Below are 25512 nucleotides of genomic sequence, written 5' to 3' on the forward strand. Positions count from 1 at the left end.
ATATGTAGATTAAGAAACTAGGTTCATGATATCAATAATTTGCTAGTAACGAATGACATATTCTATCTCTGATATACTTGGATAATATTTTTGATACAGTGGGAGCAATACAGGGTTATAACATTTACAGAAATGCCAGTAGTGTTTTTATTCAGAACCAAATTCCTGTAAAGCTTCGAGAGGATCTCATGTTAAATACTGATTAAGTAATATTGCTACAGGCTAATCTGCCTCACCTAAAGCCCATTCTTGTGTGAAGCTGCTATAGACCACTAAGTGCTAACAGTCAGTATTTGTGTAACATCTGTGAAATATTTGATAACGAATGTGATACAGAGAGGTATATTTTCTGGGCAATTTCAAAATTGACTGGCTTTCATCAAGCTGCCCACTCAAGAAAAAGCTTCAAACTGTAACCAGTGCCTTTAACCTGGTTCACGGGTATCAGTCAACCGATCAGGGAAGTTACAAACAGCACAGGATTTAAATCATCAACATTGATCATATCTTTACTAATTCTGCAGAAATGTGGTTTAAAGCGGTATCCAAATCCATTGGATGTAGTGATCACAATATAGTAGCCATATCTAGGAAACCAAAGTTCCACATGCTGGGCCTAATATCGTGTATAAGAGATCATACAATAAGTTTTGAAGTGATTCCTATGTTGTTGATGTGAAGAATATTTGTTGGTTCGTGGTGTGTAATGAGGAGCAAACAGACACTGCACTTGACTCGTTTATGAAATTGCTTATTCCAGTTACTAATAAGCATGTACCCATTAAGAAAATGACTGTTAAATCCCCATGGATTGATGAGGAATAGGTTTAGAGGGATGAGGCTAGAGGAATGGCAAATAGATTTGGCTGCACCACCGATTGGCAAACGTGTTGCAAATTTAAGAAATCATGTGACTAAATAGAATATAAATTACGCTATGAAACATAGATAAATAACATGAATATTGATAGTAAAAAGCTTTGGCGCACAATAAAATGAATTTTTGGGGAAAAAAGCAAACTCCGCACATTAAATCAGTACATCACAAAACCGAATGATATTACTGACACTACACATCCAAGTATATCTGACCAAATGATGAAAGACAAGCATTGTAATTTTGAATTCCTTAAAGTGAGTGTGGAAGAGGTGAAATAATGATTGTTTTCGATCAACAATTCCAAGCCACCGGGGTCTGACAACTCGAATGGAAAATATATGAGGATTATAGCGGACGACATTGGCACTCATATTTGCCAAATTTTCAATTTAAGCCTAATAGAAAGTGTGTGCATCCAAGCCTGCAGGGAAGCAAAAGTAATTCCGCTACCAAAGACTAGCAAAGTCCCCTTTTACTGGCTCAAGTGGCTGACCAATCAGCCTGTTACCAACCCTGAGTAAACTTTTGGAAAAAAATGTTTGACCAGGTACAATGCTATTTTACAGTAAATAAATTGACAAGGGGAACTGAATATGCATTCAACTGAAATGTGTCCTCCATATTTAACCCAACCCCTCTGAATCAGAAATGTGTGGGGGACTGCCATAATCGACATTCACTTCTTCAGCACCCAAGGAATAGTGGATTAAAGCCTTGCTCGGGGGCAGAACAACAGATTTTTACCTCGTCAGCTCGGGGATTCGATCCAGCAACCTTTCAATTACTGGCCCAATGCTCTAACCTCTAGACTACGACTTTCAGCAAGTATAGGGAAGGACATTCAACAAGCACAACACTTACACAAATGACTGATTGGCTGAGAGAAATGAATAATAAAATGCTTGTGGGTGCTGTTTTGTTAGACTTCGGTGCGTTTTTTACGTGATCGGTCATAGTCTGCTGCTGGAAAAAAACGTATGTGTTATGGCTTTACACGCCCTGCTATATTGTGGATAAAGAGTTACCTGTCTAACAGACCACAGAGGGTGTTCTTTCATGGAAGCTTTTCCAACATACTCCAGGAAGAATCAAGAATTCCCCAGGGCAGCTGTCTAGGCCCCCTACTTTTTTCAATCTTTACTAGCGACATGCCACTGACTTTGAGTAAAGCCAGTGTGTCTATGTACAGTGGGGCAAAAAAAGTATTTAGTCAGCCACCAATTGTGCAAGTTCTCCCACTTAAAAAGATGAGAGAGGCCTGTAATTTTCATCATAGGTACGCCTCAACTGCGACAGACAAAATGAGAAAAAAAATTCCAGAAAATAATTAGCAAATTATGGTGGAAAATAAGTATTTGGTCAAGAACAAAAGTTTATCTCAATACTTTGTCATATACCCTATATACCCTAAATCTTCACAAGGTTTTCACACACTGTTGCTGTTATTTTGGCCCACTCCTCCATGCAGATCTCCTCTAGAGCGGTGATGTTTTGGGGCTGTTGCTGGGCAACACGGACTTTCAACTCCCTCCAAAGATTTTCTATGGGGTTGAGATCTGGAGACTGGCTAGGCCACTCCAGGACCTTGAAATGCTTCTTACAAAGCCACTCCTTCGTTGCCCGGGTGGTGTGTTTGGGATCATTGTCATGCTGAAAGACCCAGCCACGTTTCATCTTCAATGCCCTTGCTGATGGAAGGAGGTTTTCACTCAAAATCTCACGATAAATGGCCCCATTCATTCTTTCCTTTACATGGATCAGTCGTCCTGGTCCCTTTGCAGAAAAACAGCCCCAAAGCATGATGTTTCCACCCCCATGCTTCACAGTAGGTATGGTGTTCTTTGGATGCAACTCAGCATTCTTTGTCCTCCAAACACGACGAGTTGAGTTTTTACCAAAAAGTTATATTTTGGTTTCATCTGACCATATGACATTCTCCCAATCTTCTTCTGGATCATCCAAATGCACTCTAGCAAACTTCAGACGGGCCTGGACATGTACTGGCTTAAGCAGGGGGACACATCTGGCACGTAGTGTGTTACTGATGGTAGGCTTTGTTACTTTGGTCCCAGCTCTCTGCAGGTCATTCACTTGGTCCCCCCGTGTGGTTCTGGGATTTTTGCTCACCGTTCTTGTGATCATTTTAACCCTACGGGGTGAGATCTTGCGTGGAGCCCCAGATCGAGGGTGATTACCAGTGGTCTTGTATGTCTTCCATTTCCTAATAATTGCTCCCACAGTTGATTTATTCAAACCAAGCTGCTTACCTATTGCAGATTCAGTCTTCCCAGCCTGGTGCAAGTCTACAATTTTGTTTCTGGTGTCCTTTGACAGCTCTTTGGTCTTGGCCATAGTGGAGTTTGGAGTGTGACTGTTTGAGGTTGTGGACAGGTGTCTTTTATACTGATAACAAGTTCAAACATGTGCCAATAATACAGGTAACGAGTGGAGGACAGAGGAGCCTCTTAAAGAAGAAATTACAGGTCTGTGAGAGCCAGAAATCTTGCTTGTTTGTAGGTGACCAAATACTTATTTTCCACCATAATTTTCATTAAAAATCCTACAATGTGATTTTTTCATTTTGTCTGTCATAGTTGAAGTGTACCTATGATGCAAATTACAGGCCTCTCTCATATTTTTAAGTGGGAGAACTTGCACAATTGGTGGCTGACTAAATACTTTTTTTGCCCCACTGTATGTAGATGACTCAACACTGTACATGTCAGCTACGACAGCGACTGAAAGGACTGCAACACTTAACAAAGAGCTCCAGTTATTTTCAGAGTGGGTTGCAAAGGAATAAGTTAGTCCTACATATTCCTATAACTAAAAGCAAATAATTTACTAAACCCTAAACTTCAACTAAACATGGGAATAAATCATTTGGAAACTGAGCAAGTGGACGTGACTAAACTGCTTGGAGTAACCTTGGATTGTAAACTGCCGTATCCAAAACATATTGACACAAGGGTAGCTAAAATGGGTAGAAGTCTGTCCCATAGCTCTACCTTCTTAACAGCACTACTGTTCAGTCGTGTGTGGTCAGCTGAACAAAAAGAGACTGACTTCAGTAATACTTGCATGTTGAATGCACCAAGCTGTCTGTTTGAACTACTAGCGTACAGCCCGAACATTCCATGCATACCCTACAAGCCATTCCACAAGCGGTCTCTTCACAGTCCCCAAGTCCAGAACAGACAATGGGAGGCACACAGTACAAGATAGAGCCATGACTACATGGAACTCTATTCCACATCAAATGACTGTTGTAAAACAGATTTAAAAAACACCTTATGGAACAGCGGGGACTGTGAAGCAACACAAACATACTCACTATACACACGCATACACCTTTATTTTTGTACTGTACAGGAAGTTTACATACAGTTGAAGTCGGAAGTTTACATACACCTTAGCCAAATACATTCAAACTCAATATTTCACAATTCCTGACATTTTTGTAAGTCGCTCTGGATAAGAGCGTCTGCTAAATGACTTAAATGTAATGTAAATGTTAATCCAAGTAAAAATTCCCTGTCTTGGGTCAGTTAGGATCACCACTTTATTTCAAGAATTTGAAATGTCAGAATAATAGGAGAGAGAGAATGATTTATTTCAGCTTTTATTTATTTCATCACATTCCCAGTGGGTCAGAAGTTTACATACACTCAATTAGTATTTACTAGCATTGCCTTTAAATTGTTTAACTTGGGTCAAATGTTTCGGGTAGCATTCCACAAGCTTCCCACAATAACTTGGCTGAATGTTGTCCCTCCTCCTGACAGAGCTGGTGTAACTGAGTCAGGTTTGTAGGCCTCCTTGCTCGCACATGCTTTTTCAGTTCTGCCCACAAATGTTCCGTAGGATTGAGGTCAGGGCTTTGTGATGGCCACTCCAATACCTTTTATGCCTTGGAATACAAACCTAAAACACAAGGCCAAATCTATACTGGAGTTGCTAACCAACAAGATAGTGAAAGTTCCTGAGTGGCAGAGTTACAGTTTTGATATAAATCTACTTGAAAATCTATGGCAAGACCTGAAATGGTTGTCTAGCAATGATCAACAACAAATTTGACAGAGCTTAAAGAATTTTGAAAAGAATAATGGGCAACATTTTGCACAATCCGAGTGTTCAAAGCTCTTAGAAACTTACCCAGAAAGACTCATAGCTGTAATATCTGCCAAAGTTGCTTCTACAAAGTATTCACCCATGTACAAAGTATTCACCCATGGGTGTGAATACTTATGTAAATTAGATATCTGTTTTTGGTTTTCAATACATTTTCTAACATTTCTAAAATCAGGTTTTCACTTTGTCATTATGGGGTATTGTGTGTAGATGGGTGAGGGAAAAAAACATGTTTAATCCATTTTGAATTCAGGCTGTAATACAACAAAATGTCAAGGGTTATGATATTTTCTGAAGGCTCTGTAACTCATCTAATCTTTTTATTATTCTGATGTTGTATTTCCAGAGGGGCTACTCAGCTAAACACGAGGTGCGTCAGTTCCACTTCACGTCCTGGCCGGAGCATGGGGTTCCCTACCACGCCACAGGCCTGCTGGCCTTCATACGGCGGGTCAAAGCATCCACTCCCCCTGATGCCGGACCCGTGGTCGTCCACTGCAGGTACCAGCCTCCAATCAACGCACACTGCAGTACACCACTTCCTGCTAGCTGTCAATACTCATGTAACCGTTACTACTTTGTTTTTAAAGCTTCGTCCCAGTGGGCAAAACTGGTTGAAATGACATAATTTTAATAAACTTTCATCAGTTTTACGTTATGAGTAGGACGCTATATCAGCCAGTTTTACCTGCTGTGGTTGAAGCCTTGTATAGGGGAATTGCATCCATCCCTAGCCCTGATTCTATTATTTTCATGTCACCCAAAGAAAAAGAGAGCCAAGAGTTGCTTTTCGACCCTTATCTATACACTGTTATTACAGTATTGTATGTGAAGGCTTGTTCTAAAGGGTCAGAGTTCAGTGAGAGTGACATGCTGTTCTCCCTGTGTCAGTGTGGGGGCGGGCCGCACAGGCTGCTACATCGTGCTGGACGTCATGCTGGACATGGCCGAGTGTGAGGGCGTGGTGGACATCTACAACTGTGTCAAAACCCTGTGCTCACGACGCATTAACATGATCCAGACAGAGGTGAATGGGCTGGTCTACAGTACATAATGATATTTCTCTACCGCCACCCTTCCACACCTCATACTCTTTCTTTGTGATGCGGTCCTATGTTCTTTATGTTCTAACTCTCCCTGTTCTCTCTTTCTTATCTCTCTCCCTCTCGCTTTCTCTCTAACACTCCCCCCCGTCCTCTGTACCATCCTCGCCCACTTTCTTTGTGATATCATCCTATGTTCTTCATGTTCTTACTCTCTCTGTTCTCTCTCTCCCCTCTCTCTCTCTCTTCTTTCTCTATCCATACCCTGCTCCCTCCCCACTTTCTCTCTATCTTAAGGAGCAGTACATATTTATCCATGATGCCATCCTGGAGGCTTGTCTGTGTGGAGAGACGGCCATTTTGGTGAATGAGTTTGCCCTCACCTACAAAGACATGCTGAGGGTGGACTCTCAGAGCAACTCCTCCCAGCTACGAGAAGAGTTCCAGGTCAGTCACACACCGAAATGGATTAATACACCTTCTGTTTCGTTGTGAAATACAATTTGTTTTCAGTGACTTCTCAGAAAAGGTTAAGACAAAACAACACAACCCCAACCTAGAATACTAAATTGAAGCACTGTTGGATATTATGACTTTGTTGCTGGTGGACTGGTGGGGATCAGCCAGAAGTTGTGTCTGACCTGAAGTCAGTTGATGTAACGATGCTGGATGGTTCAGAAGCCCAGCACATTGTAGCAGAAAACAGGAAAATTTAGACTGATTTAAAACAGCACTCTTGTGGAAAAATACAGTCAATCACTCAGTGGCACAAGCTTTGAAAAGTCAACAGATGGTGTAGAGAGAAATTAGTTACAATGCGGAAGAGCTGACAAAAAGGTGCGTGTGTGCACATCAGAACCAAGGTGAAAATAGTTGTATTTTGTAGTTTATTTGAAAATACCAACTTTTCAAATATTCAAGGTTATCAAATATATTTTATATAGAGTTTAAACTAAAAGTAAACTATTTTCCTTGATATTCAAATTACAGGTCTCAGAAAAACAATTTAAGTATTTTGATATGTTTCAGAAAACCAAATAATATTTGAAGATATGAATATGAAGAGATGAAGATATGCAAGTTATTTAAAAACTAAACATACATATTTGATGTCAAACAATTTGATGAAGACTGAAACACATTTACAACTGTACAACTTCAATTAAAGGCAGCATCTCAAATAGCTGCCTGTCCCTTTTTAATAGGCTAGCAACGACACACATTTCAGCAAATAAACGTGTCTAAATTAATTATTTACGAGGTTACCATGAATTACCATGAATTACAACAAATGTTAGATTTGTTACGTTACATAATTCAATTCAACAAGTTTTTATCTTCAGTAAGAAACAGCTAGGCATTGGCTGCTAACAGCTGAGAACTGCTAGCTAACTGGCAAGCAAAAAAAAAACAGAAATCGTCCGATCGCCCTCTGTTGTTTTGTTTATAGAGGAATACTAAGACAAAAGAAACGTGACAGTATATAAATGAAAACAGATTAGTGCAGGAAAAAAATATATATAATAGAATGATGGAAATTAATGCTGAAATTAAACGATTAACCATACAATTCAGCAAAAGTGGTGTGCAGTAGACACCTGGCTCAGGTAGAATGTAAAGGCGTTCTTCGTTTGTTGAAAGAGAGTCGGACTGAAATGCAGCGTGGTGGTTACTCATGTCTTTAATGAAAGAATAGCGATACATGAAAATAACTGAAAGATACAAAAACAACAAACGGAACGTGAAACCTATTACAGCCTATCTGGTGAAACTAGATAGGCTCGGGACGTCCATTAAAGTCATAGTTCCTCCCCTTCGCGTCCCGGGATAATCCACCCTCGCCGCCGACCATGGCCTAATAGTCCTCACCCAGAACCCCACTGAACTGAGGAGCAGCTCGGGACTGAGGGGCAGCTCGGGACTGAGGGGCAGCCCGGGACTGAGGGAAAGCCCAGTACTGAGAGGAAGTCCAGTGCTGAGAGGAAGCCCAGTACTGAGATGAAGCTCAGGCATGTAGTAGGCTCCGGTAGATCCTGGCTGGCTGGCGGATCTGGAAGATTCTGGTTGACTAGCAGATCTGGAAGATTCTGGTTGACTGGCAGATCTAGCTGCTCTATGCAGACTGGCAGATCTGGAAGAGACTGGTTGACTGGAAGATCTGGAAGAATCTGGTTGACTGGCAGATCTAGAAGATCATGGCTGACTGGCGGATCTACCTGCTCTATGCAGACTGGAAGCTCCTTGCAGACTGACAGCTCCTTGCAGACTGACAGCTCTGGCTGCTCCATGCAGGCTGACAGCTCCTTGCAGACTGACAGCTCTTTGCAGACTGACAGCTCCTTGCAGACTGGCAGCTCTTTGCAGACTGACAGCTCTGGCTGCTTCTTGCAGACTGACAGCTCTGGCTGCTTCATACAGACTGACAGCTCTGGCTGCTTCATGCAGACTGACAGCTCTGGCTGCTTCATACAGACTGACAGCTCTGACTGCTCCATGCAGGCTGACAGCTCTGACTGCTTCATACAGACTGACATCTCTGGCTGCTTTATGCAGACTGACATCTCTGGCTGCTTTATGCAGACTGACAGCTCTGACTGCTCCATGCAGGCTGACAGCACCCTGCAGACTGGCAGCTCCTTGCAGACTGACAGCTCCTTGCAGACTGACAGCTCCTTGCAGACTGACAGATCCTTGCAGACTGGCAGCTCTTTGCAGACTGACAGCTCTGGCTGCTTCATGCAGACTGACAGCTCTGGCTGCTTCGTGCAGACTGACAGCTCAGGTTGCTCCGAACAGGCAGGAGGCTCCGGCAGCGCTGTAGAGGAGGAAGGCTCTGATAGCGCTGAACAGGCGGGAGACTCCGACAGCGCAGGAGGGAAGGAAGGCTCTGATAGCGCTGAACAGACAGGAGACTCCGACAGCACAGGAGAGGCGAGGCGCACTGTAGGCCTGATGCGTGGTGCTGGCACTGGTGATACTGGATCGAGGACACGCACAGGAAGCCTGGTGTGGGGAGCTGCTACCGGAGGACTGGTGTGTGGAGGTGGCTCTGGATAGACCGGAACGTGCAGGCGCACTGGAGCTCTTGAGCACCGAGCCTGCCCAACTTTACCTGGCTCGATGCCCACTCTAGCCCGGCCAATACGAAGGGCTGGTATGATCCGCACCCGGCTATGCACCCGCACTGAAAACACTGTGCGCTCCATAGCATAACACGGTGTCTGCCCGGTCTCTCTAGCCCCCCGGTAAGCACAGGGAGTTTGCGCAGGTCTCCTACCTGGCATAGCCATACTCCCTGTAAGCCCCCCCCCCCCAATAATTTTTTTGGGCTGCTTTTCGGGCTTCCATCCGCGTCGCCGTGCTGCCTCCTCATACCAGTGCCTCTCCGCTTTAGCCGCCTCTAGTTCTTCCTTGGGACGGCGATATTCTCCAGGCTGAGCCCAGGGTCCTTTTCCATCTAATATCTCCACCCAAGTCCAGAAGTCCTTTGATCGCTGCTCCTCACAATTAACAGGGAGAGTAGGCTCAGGTCTGACTCCTAACTCTGCTACTCTCTCCCTGAGCCCTCCCCCAATATATTTTTGGGGGTGACTTTCGGGTTTCTTTCTGCGCCGCCGTGTCCTTCTCTTTGACTCCATTCTACTATAGCCCTCTTCGCACTGCTCCAGCGAATCCCAGGCGGGCTCCGGCACTCTCTCTGGGTTACCTTCTTGATCCAAATCAGTCAGGTTTCAAGACTAGTCATTCAACTGAGACTGCTCTTCTCTGTATCACGGAGGCGCTCCGCACCGCTAAAGCTAACTCTCTCTCCTCTGCTCTCATCCTTCTAGACCTATCGGCTGCCTTCGATACTGTGAACCATCAGATCCTCCTCTCCACCCTCTCCGAGTTGGGCATCTCCGGCGCGGCCCACACTTGGATTGCGTCCTACCTGACAGGTCGCTCCTACCAGGTGGCGTGGTGAGAATCTGTCTCCTCACCACGCGCTCTCACCACTGGTGTCCCCCAGGGCTCTGTTCTAGGCCCTCTCCTATTCTCGCTATACACCAAGTCACTTGGCTCTGTCATAACCTCACATGGTCTCTCCTATCATTGCTATGCAGACGACACACAATTAATCTTCTCCTTTCCCCCTTCTGATGACCAGGTGGCGAATCGCATCTCTGCATGTCTGGCAGACATATCAGTGTGGATGACGGATCACCACCTCAAGCTGAACTTCGGCAAGACGGAGCTGCTCTTCCTCCCGGGGAAGGACTGCCCGTTCCATGATCTCGCCATCACGGTTGACAACTCCATTGTGTCCTCCTCCCAGAGTGCTAAGAACCTTGGCGTGATCCTGGACAACAAACTGTCGTTCTCAACTAACATCAAGGCGGTGGCCCGTTCCTGTAGGTTCATGCTCTACAACATCCGCAGAGTACGACCCTGCCTCACACAGGAAGCGGCGCAGGTCCTAATCCAGGCACTTGTCATCTCCCGTCTGGATTACTGCAACTCGCTGTTGGCTGGGCTCCCTGCCTGTGCCATTAAACCCCTACAACTCATCCAGAACGCCGCAGCCCGTCTAGTGTTCAACCTTCCCAAGTTCTCTCACGTCACCCCGCTCCTCCGCTCTCTCCACTGGCTTCCAGTTGACGCTCGCATCCGCTACAAGACCATGGTGCTTGCCTACGGAGCTGTGAGGGGAACGGCACCTCAGTACCTCCAGGCTCTGATCAGGCCCTACACCCAAATAAGGGCACTGCGTTCATCCACCTCTGGCCTGCTCGCCTCCCTACCACTGAGGAAGTACAGTTCCCGCTCAGCTCAGTCAAAACTGTTCGCTGCTCTGGCTCCCCAATGGTGGAACAAACTCCCTCATGACGCCAGGACAGCGGAGTCAATCACCACCTTCCGGAGACACCTGAAACCCCACCTCTTTAAGGAATACCTAGGATAGGATAAAGTAATCCTTCTCACCCCCCTCCCCTTAAAATATTTAGATGCACTATTGTAAAGTGGTTGTTCCACTGGATGTCATAAGGTGAATGCACCAATTTGTAAGTCGCTCTGGATAAGAGCGTCTGCTAAATGACTTAAATGTAAATGTAAATGACTTAAATGTTGACCGCCCACCTGTCTATTTCTTCCAACGTCGTATACTCCAAGCTTCTGCTGTCCATAACGTCCTCCCTTCGCTGCTGCCTGTTACCACGCTGCTCGGTCCGTGTGTGGGGGGTGATTCTGTAACGGCGTTCTCCGTTTGTTGAAAGAGAGTCAGACCGAAATGCAGTGTGGTGGTTACTCATGTCTTTAATGAAAGAATAGCGATACATGAAAATAACTGAAAGATATAAAAACAACAAACGGAAAGTGCAACCTAATACAGCCTATCTGGTGAACACTACACAGAGACAGGAACAATCACCCTCGAAATACAAAGCGAAACCCAGGCTACCTAAATACGGTTCCCAATCAGAGACAACGAGAATCACCTGACTCTGATTGAGAACCGCCTTAGGCAGCCAAGCCCATACAACACCCCTACTCAGACGCAATCCCAATAACCACAAAACCCCAATACGAAATACAACAAAACAAACCCATGTCACACCCTGGCCTGACCAAACAATCAACGAAAACACAAAACACTAAGACCAAGGCGTGACATAGAAGCCTTTCTCTGATAAACAAACTTTTGTGTTCGGTGATTTCATCAAATTAACACCTGGGATATTGATTGAAGTTTTACGGTAGTTGAATTAGTATAAATATATGATCATAAGTGCATGGTTTGGATAGGTCTTAATAAAATGCACGAGGGACATTAGAGTAGACCACTTTTGCTGCTTCAAAATGAACAAGACATATTTTCATAATGAGTGAGACATAAAGTAATATAGTAACTTTGATTATTACAATAGCAACATTGTTGTTACATAGGACTTTGGAAATTGCTTAATAATGGAATTGTTACAGTGGAATAAGGAACAGTCACTATTTCTCTTGTGTACAGTAGTGACAAACTCTCAGCTAATTGTTCTGCAATTAAAAAACTATTACCAAAGTATTATGTAACAACATGCTAATATCTAGGAAACCCAAAGTTCCAAAGACTGGGCCTAATATAGTCCATTATAGGTCATGCAAGACGTTTTGTAGTGATTCTTATGTTTATGATGTAAAGAATATTTGCTGGAATTTGGGCTGACTAAACTGCTTGGAGTAACCTTGGATCACTGTCATGGTCAAGACATACTGACACAACAGTAGCTAAGATGGGGAGAAGTTTGTCCATAATAAAGCTTTGATCTGCTGCCTTAACAACACTATCAACAAGGCAGGTCCTACAGGCCCTAGTTTTGTCGCACCTGGACTACTGTTCAGTCGTGTGGTCAGGTGCTACAAAGGAGGAGTGCTACAAAAATTGCAATTGGCTCAGAACAGGGCAGCACGGCTCGCCCTTAAATGTACACCAAGAGCTAACATTTATAATATTGCATGTCAATCTCTCCTGGCTCAAAGTGGAGGCGAGATTTACTTCATCACTAATTATATTGGTGAGAGGTATTGACATGGTGAATGCACTGAGCTGTCTGTTTGACCAACTGGCGCACAGTTCGGACACACATGCATACCCCACAAGGGCTGTCACCAGAGGTTTCCTCACGGCCCCCAAGTCCAAAACAGACCATAGGAGAAGCACAATACTACATAGAGCCATGACTACATGGAACTCTATTCCATTACATTACATTTACATTTAAGTCATTTAGCAGACGCTCTTATCCAGAGCGACTTACAAATTGGTGCATTCACCTTATGACATCCAGTGGGACAGTCACTTAACAACAATTCCACATCAAGTAACTGATGCAAGCAGTAGAATCAGATTTTTTTAAACGGATACAAATACACCTTATGGAACAGTAGGAACTGTGACGAGACACAGGCACAGACATGCATAAACACACATGATAACATACACACTATACACACACGTACATATGGATCTTGTGTTGTAGATATGTGGTAGTAGAGTAGTGACCTGAGGGCACACACTTAATGTCTTGTGAAATCTGTTGTGATTGTGTTGTAATGTTTTTAAAATTGTATAAACTTCCTTAATTTTGATGGACCCCATGAAATATAGAATATTTAACAGATGTTATTGTGGGTGTAGCGAAATGCTCCTGTTCCTAGCTCCAACAGGGCAATAGTATCTAACAATTCACAACAATACATAGAAATCTAAAAGTAAAAGAATGGAATTAAGAAATGTATAAATATTAGGACCAGCAATGTCGGAGTAGCATTGACTAAAATACAGTAGAATACAGTATATACATATGAAATTAATAAAACAGTATGTAAGCATTATTAAACTGACCAGTGATTCCATGTCTATGTGCATGGGGCAGCAGCTTCTAAGGTGCATGGTTGAGTAATGGGGATCCATAACAAATACAAATATTTTGCTGCTCCGAAAGTAATTACAGTTTATTACCCAGGCACAAATGGTTGTAGTCACCTTCAAATGACCTGTTCGTTCCCACAGCAAAATTGTTCTGGGGGAACAAATAGTTACTCTACTACTTTTAAAAAATGTTTGAATAAAGATCTCAGAAAATTATTAATTTTTTTAAGGTCTGGTGCAGGTGTATGTGCATCAGTGCATGAATGTGAGCGTATGTATGCGTGCCTGCCTGTCTTCTTGCATGTGTGTGCATATGCATATGTGTTTGCGAATGGCAAAACATGGATTCCAGTTTCCTCTCACTTTTATAAGTGTATGATTGTCATTCAAATCTCCCATAATTTGTGGGAAGCTGGGAATGTGATGGTCTCAGAGCACTTTATTTGATTCTGATTAGGATAGAGGAGCACCAGGTGTGTTCCCACATGCCTTAATTTCCTCTCTTAGCCCTCCAAACGGTACTGTCTACTGACTCTACTATAAGAGCAGCAGCATAGATTCAAGGTTTCACATTTCAAAGTACTGCATTTCATACTGGAATAGGCCCACACGCATCCCCCCCATTTAAGTTTTAATTTGACGTGCACAAGTACAGTGAAATATTTTCTTGGAAGCACTAAACCCATCAATACAGTCATCAACAACAATGTAATCCTAAAAATAATATAAGGTAGAACAAAATCACATGGAAAATAAGAAGAACACGAGAAAGTAAGCATACTATCTACAGGGTCAGTCAGTTCCAGTACCATATTAACAATGTGCAGGAATACTGGAGTGGTAAATACTGTCACTTTAGGGGTAAGATGACTAGGCATCAGGATATATGACAAACAGAGTTGCATGTGCATATTATGTGTGTGAGCAAATTATGAAGTGAGTGTTTGTACGTGTTTGGAAGTGTCGGTGTGCATGTGTGTAACGCCCTGTGAGTGTGCAGTGCAAATATAAAATAAAAGGGTAAATTAGATAATCCATGTAGCCATGTTGTTAGCTCTTTAGTTACCTATTTAGCAGTCTAATGGCTTGGGGATAGAAGCTGTTCAGGAGTCTGTTGGTATCAGACTTGATGCAACGGTACCACATACAGAAGCAGAGAGAACAGTCTCTATGGCTTGGGTGGCTGGAGTCTTTAACGATTCTCTGGGCCTTCCTTTCACGCTGCATGATATAGAGGTCCTGGATGGCAGGGAGCTCTGTCCCCGTCATGTACTGGGCTGTCCACACCACCCTCTGTAGCGCCATGCGATTTAGGGTGGTGCTATTGCCATACCAAGCAGTAATCAGCCAGTCAAGATGCTCTCAATTGTGCAGCTGTATAACTTTTTGAGGATTTGACAGCCCATGTTAAACATTTTCAACCTCCTGAGGTGACTGTGAGAGTGTGTGTGGACCATTTTAAGTCACACCGAGGAACTTGAACCTCTCGACCCGCTCCACTGCAGCTCCCCCCCATAGTCAAGGATCAACTCCTTGGTCTTACTGATGAGGGAAGTTGTTGTTCAGGCACCACACTGCCAGGTCACAGTCCTCCTCCTTGTAGGCTCTCTCATCGCGCCGGTGATCAGGCCTACCATCGTCATGTCATCAGCAGCTTGATGATGGTGTTTGAGTCGTCGGTGAACAGGGAGTACATGAGGAGACTAAGCGATGAGTGATGGCCGTTTGGAGTGCAATTGAGATTGCGTCGTCTATAGAGCTGTTGGGGTGATATCCAAATTGGAGTTGGTTTAGGGCGTCTGCGATGATGGAGTTGATATGTGCCCACAACTAGCCTCTCAAATTGAGGTCGACCGAATAATCGGAATGGCCGATTAATTAGGGACGATTTTGAAGTTTTCATAACAATCGGTAATTGCCATTTTTGGACACTGATCATGTCCGATTGAGGAGACTGCGTGGCAGGCTGTTATGCCTGTTATGCGAGTGCAGCAAGGAGCCAAGGTAAGGTGCTAGCTAGCATTAAATGTATCTTCTTAAAAACAATCAATCTTAACATAATCACTGGTTAACTACACATGGTTGATGATATTACTAGTTTATCTAGCTTGTCCTGCATTGCATATAATCGATGCGGTGCCTGTTAATTTATCATTGAATCACAGTCCACTTCGCCAAACGGGCGATTTAACAAGCTCATTGGCGAAAAAAGCACTGTCGTTGCACCAATGTGTACCTAACCATAAACATCAATGCCATTCTTAAAATCAATACACAAGTATATACTTTTAAACCTGCATATTTAGTTAATATTGCCTGCTAACATGAATTTATTTTAACGAGGGAAATTGTGTCACTTCTCTTGCGTTCTGTGGAACAGAGTCAGGGTATATGCAGCAGTTTGGGCTGCCTGGCTCATTGCGAACTGTGTGAAGACTTTCTTCCTAACAAAGTCAGACAACTTCGACAAACGGGGGATGATTTCACAAAAGCGCATTTGCGGAAAAAAAAGCACAATCGTTGCATAAATGTACCTAACCACAAACATCAATGCCTTTCTTAAAATCAATACACAGAAGTATATATATCGTTGCGAACTAATTTGCCAGAATTTTACGTAATTATGACATAACATTGTGCAATGTAACAGCAATATTTAGACTTATTGATGCCACCCGTTAAATAAAATACGTAACGGTTCCATATTTCACTGAAAGAATAAACGTTTTGTTTTCAAAATGATAGTTTCCGGATTTGACCATATTAATAACCTAAGGCTCGTATTTCTGTGTGTTATTATATTACAATTAAGTCTATGATTTGATAGAGCAGTCTGACTGAGCGGTGGTAGGCAGCAGCAGGCTCGTAAGCATTCATTCAAACAGCACTTTACTGCATTTCCCAGCAGCTCTTCGCAATGCTTCAAGCATTGCGCTGTTTATGACTTCAAGCCTATCAACTCCCGAAATTAGGCTGTCAATACTAAAGTACCTATTAGAACATCCAATAGTCAAAGGTATATGAAATACAAATGGTATAGAGAGATGTAGTCCTATAATAAATAACTACAACCTAAAACGTCTTACCTGGGAATATTGAAGACTCATGTTAAAAGGAACCACCAGCGTTCTCATGTTCTGAGCAAGGAACTTAAACGTTAGCTGTTTTACATGGCACTTTTACTTTCTTCTCCAACACTTTGTTTTGGCATTATTTAAACCAAATTGAACATGTTTCATTATTTATTGGAGACTAAATTGATTTTGATGTATTATATTAAGTTAAAATCAAAGTGTTCATTGTTTATTCAGTATTGTTGTAATTGTCATTATTACAAATGTATATATATATATGTCATGTATATATATATATATATATATATATATATACATGACATCACAATCAGAACGGCATCTGTAGTCAGATGACATCTGTACAGATGAGTGCTACAGGGTGTCATGTAAATATCTTCCCAGCTTGAAATAGTTCCAAATCATTCTGATTGTGATGTCATGTTGTAAACATTTTCACAACATGTTCCCAGTCAATAATTGAATGAGTGTCTGTGTAGATGGCTGAGCTCGTTTCTCTCACATCCCTTTGCCCTGGATTTATCTAGCTAACTAGCATAATTAGCTGTAAACTGGTTGAGATGGCTTGTTCTCAGAGGTGTGCAGTTTTAACTGTTTGTATAACTAGCTAACTAACAAATATATGCACTGTCAATCGAAAACGTAGCGCCCAAGTCATTGCATTCGCAAAAAATCTCTCCTCACATTAACCCTCAGCACTTCGACGCACAAGTCTGGGTATTTATATGCTGACCTCATGCCTCAACAAGCTTCTGATTGGTGAGAGTCAATACTCCTTTGATTACAGGTTGTTAGTTCTTTCCTAAGTTAGATGGTCATGTGAATCCCTTTTGATCCTGAAATTCACCCAACTGACATTCCTTCTGAAAGGATCCATGCAATGTATGCCAAGTGCAACCTCAATAAAACCTCTACCTATATTTTGCTCATGCCGTATCTATCACAAAGCCCAGATAGAGCCAATACCAGCCAGTATCACTAAGATCAGCATTTCCCAGATCTATTATTGATGTAGTGCATTAATGATCCAACTATTATGTTCATATTGTTTTATGTCATTAGGGTGGAATGCTTGTTAATGTGTCATGTTTTGTCATTTATTATCTTGTCTTGTCCCTGTGCTTCCCATTCTATTCGTTTCCCTCTGCTGGTCTTATTAGGTTCTTTCCCTCTTTCTATCCCTCTCTCTCCCCCTCCCTCTCTCACTCTCTCGCTCTCTCTTCTCTCTATCGTTCCGTTCCTGCTCCCAGCTGTTCCTATTCCCCTAATCATCATTTAGTCTTCCCACACCTGTTCCCGATCCTTTTCCCTGATTAGAGTCCCTATTTCACTCCTTGTTTCCCGTACCTGCCCTGTCGGATCCTCATTTATAATTCACCGTGCTGTGTCTATGTTTTGCCCTGTCGTGTCGTGTTTCCCTCAGATGCTGCGTGGTGAGCAGGTGTCTGAGTCTGCTAGGTTCAAGTGCCTTCCCGAGGCAACCTGCAGTTCTCGATCAAGTCTCCAGTCCGTTCTCGTCTTTACGTGTAGTATTATGCTTTTTGTTTTGTAAAGTTTATTCTGGATTAAATACTCTGTTTTCGCCAAGTCGCTTTTGGGTCCTCATTCACCTGCATGACAGAAGGATCCGACCAAGGAATGGACCCAGCGACTACAGACGCTCGTAACACTGCCGTCGAGATCCAAGGAGCCATGCTCGGCAGACACGAGCAGGAATTGTCTGCTGCTCGCCATGCCGTGGAGAGCCTGGCCGCTCAGGTTTCCGACCTCTCTGGACAGTTCCAGAGTCTTCGTCTCGTGCCACCTGTTACTTCCTGGCCTGCCGAGCCTCCAGAACCTAGGGTTAATAACCCACCTTGCTACTCCGGGCAGCCCACTGAGTGCCGCTCCTTTCTCACCCAGTGTGAGATTGTGTTCTCTCTCCAACCCAACACATACTCTAGAGAGAGAGCTCGGGTTGCTTACGTCATTTCACTCCTTACTGGCCGGGCCCGAGAGTGGGGCACAGCTATCTGGGAGGCAAGGGCTGATTGTTCTAACAATTACCAGAACTTTAAAGAGGAGATGATTCGGGTTTTTGACCGTTCAGTTTTTGGTGGGGAGGCTTCTAGGGTCCTGGCTTCCCTATGCCAAGGTGATCGATCCATAACGGATTACTCTATAGAGTTTCGTACTCTTGCTGCCTCTAGTGACTGGAACGAGCCGGCGCTGCTCGCTCGTTTTCTGGAGGGACTCCACACAGTGGTCAAAGATGAGATTCTCTCTCGGGAGGTTCCTTCCAGTGTGGACTCTTTGATTGCTCTCGCCATCCGCATAGAACGACGGGTAGATCTTCGTCACCAGGCTCGTGGAAGAGAGCTCGCATCAACGGTGTTTCCCTGCTCCGCATCGCAACCATCTCCCTCCTCTGGCTCTGAGACTGAGCCCATGCAGCTGGGAGGGATTCGCATCTCGACTAAGGAGAGGGAACGGAGGATCACCAACCGCCTGTGCCTCTATTGCGGATTTGATGGACATTTTGTTAATTCATGTCCAGTAAGAGGCCAGAGCCCATCAGTAAGCGGAGGGCTACTGGTGAGCGCTACTACTCAGGTCTCTTCATCTAGATCTTGTACTACTATGTCGGTCCATCTACGCTGGACCGGTTCGGGTGCTACATGCAGTGCCTTGATTGACTCTGGGGCTGAGGGTTGTTTCATGGACGAAGCATGGGTTCGGAAACATAACATTCCTTTCAGACAGTTAGACAAGCCTACGCCCATGTTTGCCTTAGATGGTAGTCATCTTCCCAGTATCAGATTTGAGACACTACCTTTAACTCTCACAGTATCTGGTAACCACAGTGAGACTATTTCTTTTTTGATTTTTCGTTCACCTTTCACACCTGTTGTTTTGGGTCATCCCTGGCTAGTATGTCATAATCCTTCTATTAATTGGTCTTGTAATTCTATCCTATCCTGGAACCTATCTTGTCATGTGAAGTGCTTAATGTCTGCCATCCCTCCCATTTCTTCTGTCCCCACTTCTCAGGAGGAACCTGGCGATTTGACAGGAGTGCCGGAGGAATATCATGATCTGCGCACGGTCTTCAGTCGGTCCCGAGCCAACTCCCTTCCTCCTCACCGGTCGTATGATTGTAGTATTGATCTCCTTCCGGGGACCACTCCTCCTCGGGGTAGACTATACTCTCTGTCGGCTCCCGAACGTAAGGCTCTCGAGGATTATTTATCTGTGTCTCTTGACGCCGGTACCATAGTGCCTTCTTCCTCTCCGGCCGGGGCGGGGTTCTTTTTGTTAAGAAGAAGGACGGTACTCTGCGCCCCTGCGTGGATTATCGAGGGCTGAATGACATAACGGTTAAGAATCGTTATCCGCTTCCCCTTATGTCATCAGCCTTCGAGATTCTGCAGGGAGCCAGGTGCTTTACTAAGTTGGACCTTCGTAACGCTTACCATCTCGTGCGCATCAGAGAGGGGGACGAGTGGAAAACGGCGTTTAACACTCCGTTAGGGCATTTTGAGTACCGGGTTCTGCCGTTTGGTCTCGCCAATGCGCCAGCTGTTTTTCAGGCATTAGTTAATGATGTTCTGAGAGACATGCTGAACATCTTTGTTTTTGTCTATCTTGACGATATCCTGATTTTTTCACCGTCACTCGAGATTCATGTTCAGCACGTTCGACGTGTTCTACAGCGCCTTTTAGAGAATTGTCTCTACGTAAAGGCTGAGAAGTGCTCTTTTCATGTCTCCTCCGTTACTTTTCTCGGTTCCGTTATTTCCGCTGAAGGCATTCAGATGGATTCCGCTAAGGTCCAAGCTGTCAGTGATTGGCCCGTTCCAAGGTCACGTGTCGAGTTGCAGCGCTTTTTAGGTTTCGCTAATTTCTATCGCCGTTTCATTCGTAATTTCGGTCAAGTTGCTGCCCCTCTCACAGCTCTTACTTCTGTCAAGACGTGTTTTAAGTGGTCCGGTTCCGCCCAGGGAGCTTTTGATCTTCTAAAAGAACGTTTTACGTCCGCTCCTATCCTCGTTACTCCTGACGTCACTAGACAATTCATTGTCGAGGTTGACGCTTCAGAGGTAGGCGTGGGAGCCATTCTATCCCAGCGCTTCCAGTCTGACGATAAGGTTCATCCTTGCGCTTATTTTTCTCATCGCCTGTCGCCATCTGAGCGCAACTATGATGTGGGTAACCGTGAACTGCTCGCCATCCGCTTAGCCCTAGGCGAATGGCGACAGTGGTTGGAGGGGGCGACCGTTCCTTTTGTCGTTTGGACAGACCATAAGAACCTTGAGTACATCCGTTCTGCCAAACGACTTAATGCCCGTCAAGCTCGTTGGGCGTTGTTTTTCGCTCGTTTCGAGTTTGTGATTTCTTACCGTCCGGGTAGCAAGAACACCAAGCCTGATGCCTTATCCCGTCTGTTTAGTTCTTCTGTGGCTTCTACTGATCCCGAGGGGATTCTTCCTTATGGGCGTGTTGTCGGGTTGACAGTCTGGGGAATTGAAAGACAGGTTAAGCAAGCACTCACGCACACTGCGTCGCGCAGCGTCGCTTGTCCTAGTAACCTCCTTTTCGTTCCTGTTTCCACTCGTCTGGCTGTTCTTCAGTGGGCTCACTCTGCCAAGTTAGCTGGTCATCCCGGTGTTCGAGGCACTCCGTCTATTCAGCGCTTTTGGTGGCCGACTCAGGAGCGTGACACGCGCCGTTTCGTGGCTGCTTGTCGGACTCAGACTAAGTCGGGTAACTCTCCTCCTGCCGGTCGTCTCAGACCGCTCCCCATTCCTTCTCGACCATGGTCTCACATCGCCCTAGACTTCATTACCGGTCTGCCTTTGTCTGCGGGGAAGACTGTGATTCTTACGGTTGTCGATAGGTTCTCTAAGGCGGCACATTTCATTCCCCTCGCTAAACTTCCTTCCGCTAAGGAGACGGCACAAATCATTATCGAGAATGTGTTCAGAATTCATGGCCTCCCGTTAGACGCCGTTTCAGACAGAGGCCCGCAATTCACGTCACAGTTTTGGAGGGAGTTCTGTCGTTTGATTGGTGCGTCCGTCAGTCTCTCTTCCGGGTTTCATCCCCAGTCTAACGGTCAAGCAGAGAGGGCCAATCAGACGATTGGTCGCATACTACGCAGCCTTTCTTTCAGAAACCCTGCGTCTTGGGCAGAACAGCTCCCCTGGGCAGAATACGCTCACAACTCGCTTCCTTCGTCTGCTACCGGGTTATCTCCGTTTCAGAGTAGTCTGGGTTATCAGCCTCCTCTATTCTCTTCCCAGCTTGCCGAGTCCAGCGTTCCCTCCGCTCAAGCGTTTGTCCAACGTTGTGAGCGCACCTGGAGGAGGGTGAGGTCTGCACTTTGCCGCTACAGGGCACAGACTGTGAGAGCCGCCAATAAACGCAGGATTAAGAGTCCTAGGTATTGTTGCGGCCAGAGAGTGTGGCTTTCCACTCGCAACCTTCCTCTTACGACAGCTTCTCGTAAGTTGACTCCGCGGTTCATTGGTCCGTTCCGTGTCTCCCAGGTCGTCAATCCTGTCGCTGTGCGACTGCTTCTTCCGCGACATCTTCGTCGCGTCCATCCTGTCTTCCATGTCTCCTGTGTTAAGCCCTTTCTTCGCACCCCGTTCGTCTTCCCTCCCCCTCCCGTCCTTGTCGAGAGCGCACCTATTTACAAGGTACATAAGATCATGGACATGCGTTCTCGGGGACGGGGTCACCAATACTTAGTGGATTGGGAGGGTTACGGTCCTGAGGAGAGGAGTTGGGTTCCGTCTCGGGACGTGCTGGACCGTTCACTCATTGATGATTTCCTCCGTTGCCGCCAGGATTCCTCCTCGAGTGCGCCAGGAGGCGCTCGGTGAGTGGGGGGTACTGTCATGTTTTGTCATTTATTATCTTGTCTTGTCCCTGTGCTTCCCATTCTATTCGTTTCCCTCTGCTGGTCTTATTAGGTTCTTTCCCTCTTTCTATCCCTCTCTCTCCCCCTCCCTCTCTCACTCTCTCGCTCTCTCTTCTCTCTATCGTTCCGTTCCTGCTCCCAGCTGTTCCTATTCCCCTAATCATCATTTAGTCTTCCCACACCTGTTCCCGATCCTTTTCCCTGATTAGAGTCCCTATTTCACTCCTTGTTTCCCGTACCTGCCCTGTCGGATCCTCATTTATAATTCACCGTGCTGTGTCTATGTTTTGCCCTGTCGTGTCGTGTTTCCCTCAGATGCTGCGTGGTGAGCAGGTGTCTGAGTCTGCTAGGTTCAAGTGCCTTCCCGAGGCAACCTGCAGTTCTCGATCAAGTCTCCAGTCCGTTCTCGTCTTTACGTGTAGTATTATGCTTTTTGTTTTGTAAAGTTTATTCTGGATTAAATACTCTGTTTTCGCCAAGTCGCTTTTGGGTCCTCATTCACCTGCATGACATAATGTTCCTCAAAGGGAATAGGTGCAAAATATTCAGTTTTACGTTTGTTTTCCCAAAGGTTCATAACATTTGTGTCCATTATGCATGAGGCTGGCCTAATTTTTCCAATTTGTTTTTGAACTCTATGACTATTTCAGAGTGATGTTAAGCTATTTAAAGATGCTTCTAACTGGTATTGACAGAGAATAATGAGTGGCCAATCTGTCACTGGTATTGACAGAGAATAATGAGTGGCCAATCTGCCATTAGCACGCTGTTTCTCCACCCCCACTTCCTCCCCTTCTCTCTGTCCACCTCCATTAATTCCCTCCTTTCCCTCTTTTTTCTTCATCACCTATTTTTATTTCTGGTACTTCATCTCACCTCTCCTCACCAATCTCATAAATTCTCCCTCCATTAAATCTTTATATCCATCCCTCCCACCCCTCTTTTCTTCCTCCCCTCCATCTTCCCTCCCTTTCCACCTCCCCTTCCTCCTCCAGACGTTGAACTCGGTCACCCCTCACCTGGACGTGGAGGAGTGCAGCATCGCCCTGCTCCCCAGGAACCGGGAGAAGAACCGCAGCATGGACGTGCTGCCGCCCGACCGTGCCCTGGCATTCCTGGTCACGACTGAGGGCGAGAGCAACAACTACATCAACGCGGCACTCACTGACAGCTTCCACCAACCCGCCGCCTTCATCGTCACCCCTCACCCGCTCCCCGGCACCACCGCCGACTTCTGGAGGTTGGTGTTCGATTACGGCTGCACCTCGGTGGTCATGCTCAACCAACTCAACCAGTCCAACTCTGCCTGGGTGAGCTATATTTTTTTTGTATTTATGTATATTAAGGTATACTGTTTGCATGTAATATATACAGTGCCTTGCAAAAGTATTCGGCCCCCTTGAACTTTCAGTCTCTCAATGTGCAAAACTGATAGAGACATACCCCAAGCGACTTACAGCTGTAATCGCAGCAAAAGGTGGCGCTACAAAGTATTAACTTAAGGGGGCTGAATAATTTTGCTCGCCCAATTTTTCAGTTTTTGATTTGTTAAAAAAGTTTGAAATATCCAATAAATGTCGTTCCACTTCATGATTGTGTCCCACTAGTTGTTGATTCTTCACAAAAAAATAGTTTTATATCTTTATGTTTGAAGCCTGAAATGTGGCAAAAGGTCGCAAAGTTCAAGGGGGCCGAATACTTTCGCAAGGCACTGTAGGTTAATGAATGCTGTTTATTAGGAAGGGACAGTGTTCTATATGTGAATCCGCATTTCGCTTTTCACAGTGAGAAGTGCTGCAGATCTGAGTCTGAATCTAGTTCTGATTCTACTGGCAGTGTCTGGGATGCTGTATCTTAGCTCAACTCTTTCTCCTGTGTCCATAGTTCTGATAGCAGAAGACTTAGCCAGTCAGAGTCATGCTGCGCTGCCATCATGTAATTGTATGAGTGTGTGTGCTTTTGGATTTGTTTTTTCACACCACATTGTGCCTCAATGATGTCTGACCACATTGATATTGTGGATTCAGTAACACTCCTCGCTTCATTTCGATCTCTAGAGAATCAGCTATATCACTTTTAGTCCTACCCCTAAGCTATAACTCAAGGTTTCTCACTCACTCTCACACACATTCTCCCTCACTCTCTCTGTCTGCCTGACTGTCTCTTAATGAATTACAAGAACACTCGTCACAGGGCATTACCCCATCCCCCTCTGCTCCTGTCTCATCTCCTTAATACCGGCCCACCTCTGTCTCACTCTCACACACATTCTCCCTCTCTCTCTCTCTCTCTCTCTCTCTCTCTCTCTCTCTCTCTCTCTGTGTATATATATATCTGCCATTGTATATACATATATATATACACACAGAGAGAGAGATATATATATATGTGTATGTGTGTATATATATATATATATATATATATATATATATATATATATATATATATATATATATATATATATATATATATATATATATATATATATATATATATATATATATATATATATATATATGTGTATGTATGTATATATGAGAGCCCTTCCTCTCAGAAAGGTCTGCTTTTGTTACCAGTTCCAATCACATGCTGTTGGAAGACTTTTAGAGTCGTAACAGAGTGGTTTTGGGGGTGAATTTATTGGACTGATATTTCCCTTTTTGGAATCTTGACAGTGATCTATAGGTCCCAAAGATGCCAAATTAACTATTTTCTCCTCCTTTTTTCACTCTACCCTTCCTCTCTTTCCCCTCTCTCTCTCTAGCCCTGTGTCCAGTACTGGCCAGAGCCTGGTCTACAGCAGTATGGGCCAATGGAGGTTGAATTCCTGTCCACGTCAGCTGACGACGACGTCATCACTCGTCTGTTCCGTGTCAAAAACGTGACAAGAGTCAGTCACTAAGAGCATTTATACACATCTGCATGAACACACACGCACACACACAGAGGAGATGCTTTCAACATTATTAAACAACCGTCTCCCTTTTTCAATTTCCTGCTTGTCATTACATTGATGGGCATCTTCCTTTTCTTCCTGCCGGGTTACTAAGGGGGACTTTGAG

General features: G+C 44.6%; 1 protein-coding gene across 6 annotated transcripts in view; it reads left to right on the forward strand.

The window, feature by feature from the left end:
* The window catches only part of LOC124019498 (receptor-type tyrosine-protein phosphatase U), a 348981-nt gene that overhangs the window by 307744 nt on the left and 15725 nt on the right, over positions 1-25512 (forward strand). For all 6 annotated transcript variants that reach the window (XM_046334848.1, XM_046334850.1, XM_046334851.1 and 3 more), the window contains 5 exons: positions 5358-5512; positions 5903-6038; positions 6352-6501; positions 23446-23760; positions 25215-25340. In XM_046334848.1, coding sequence (XP_046190804.1) covers positions 5358-5512; positions 5903-6038; positions 6352-6501; positions 23446-23760; positions 25215-25340 — 882 coding nt within the window. The remainder of the gene's footprint in view (positions 1-5357; positions 5513-5902; positions 6039-6351; positions 6502-23445; positions 23761-25214; positions 25341-25512) is intronic.

This window comes from Oncorhynchus gorbuscha, unplaced genomic scaffold (genome assembly GCF_021184085.1).
Source record: "Oncorhynchus gorbuscha isolate QuinsamMale2020 ecotype Even-year unplaced genomic scaffold, OgorEven_v1.0 Un_scaffold_609, whole genome shotgun sequence".
NCBI classification, from domain to species: Eukaryota; Metazoa; Chordata; class Actinopteri; order Salmoniformes; family Salmonidae; genus Oncorhynchus; species Oncorhynchus gorbuscha.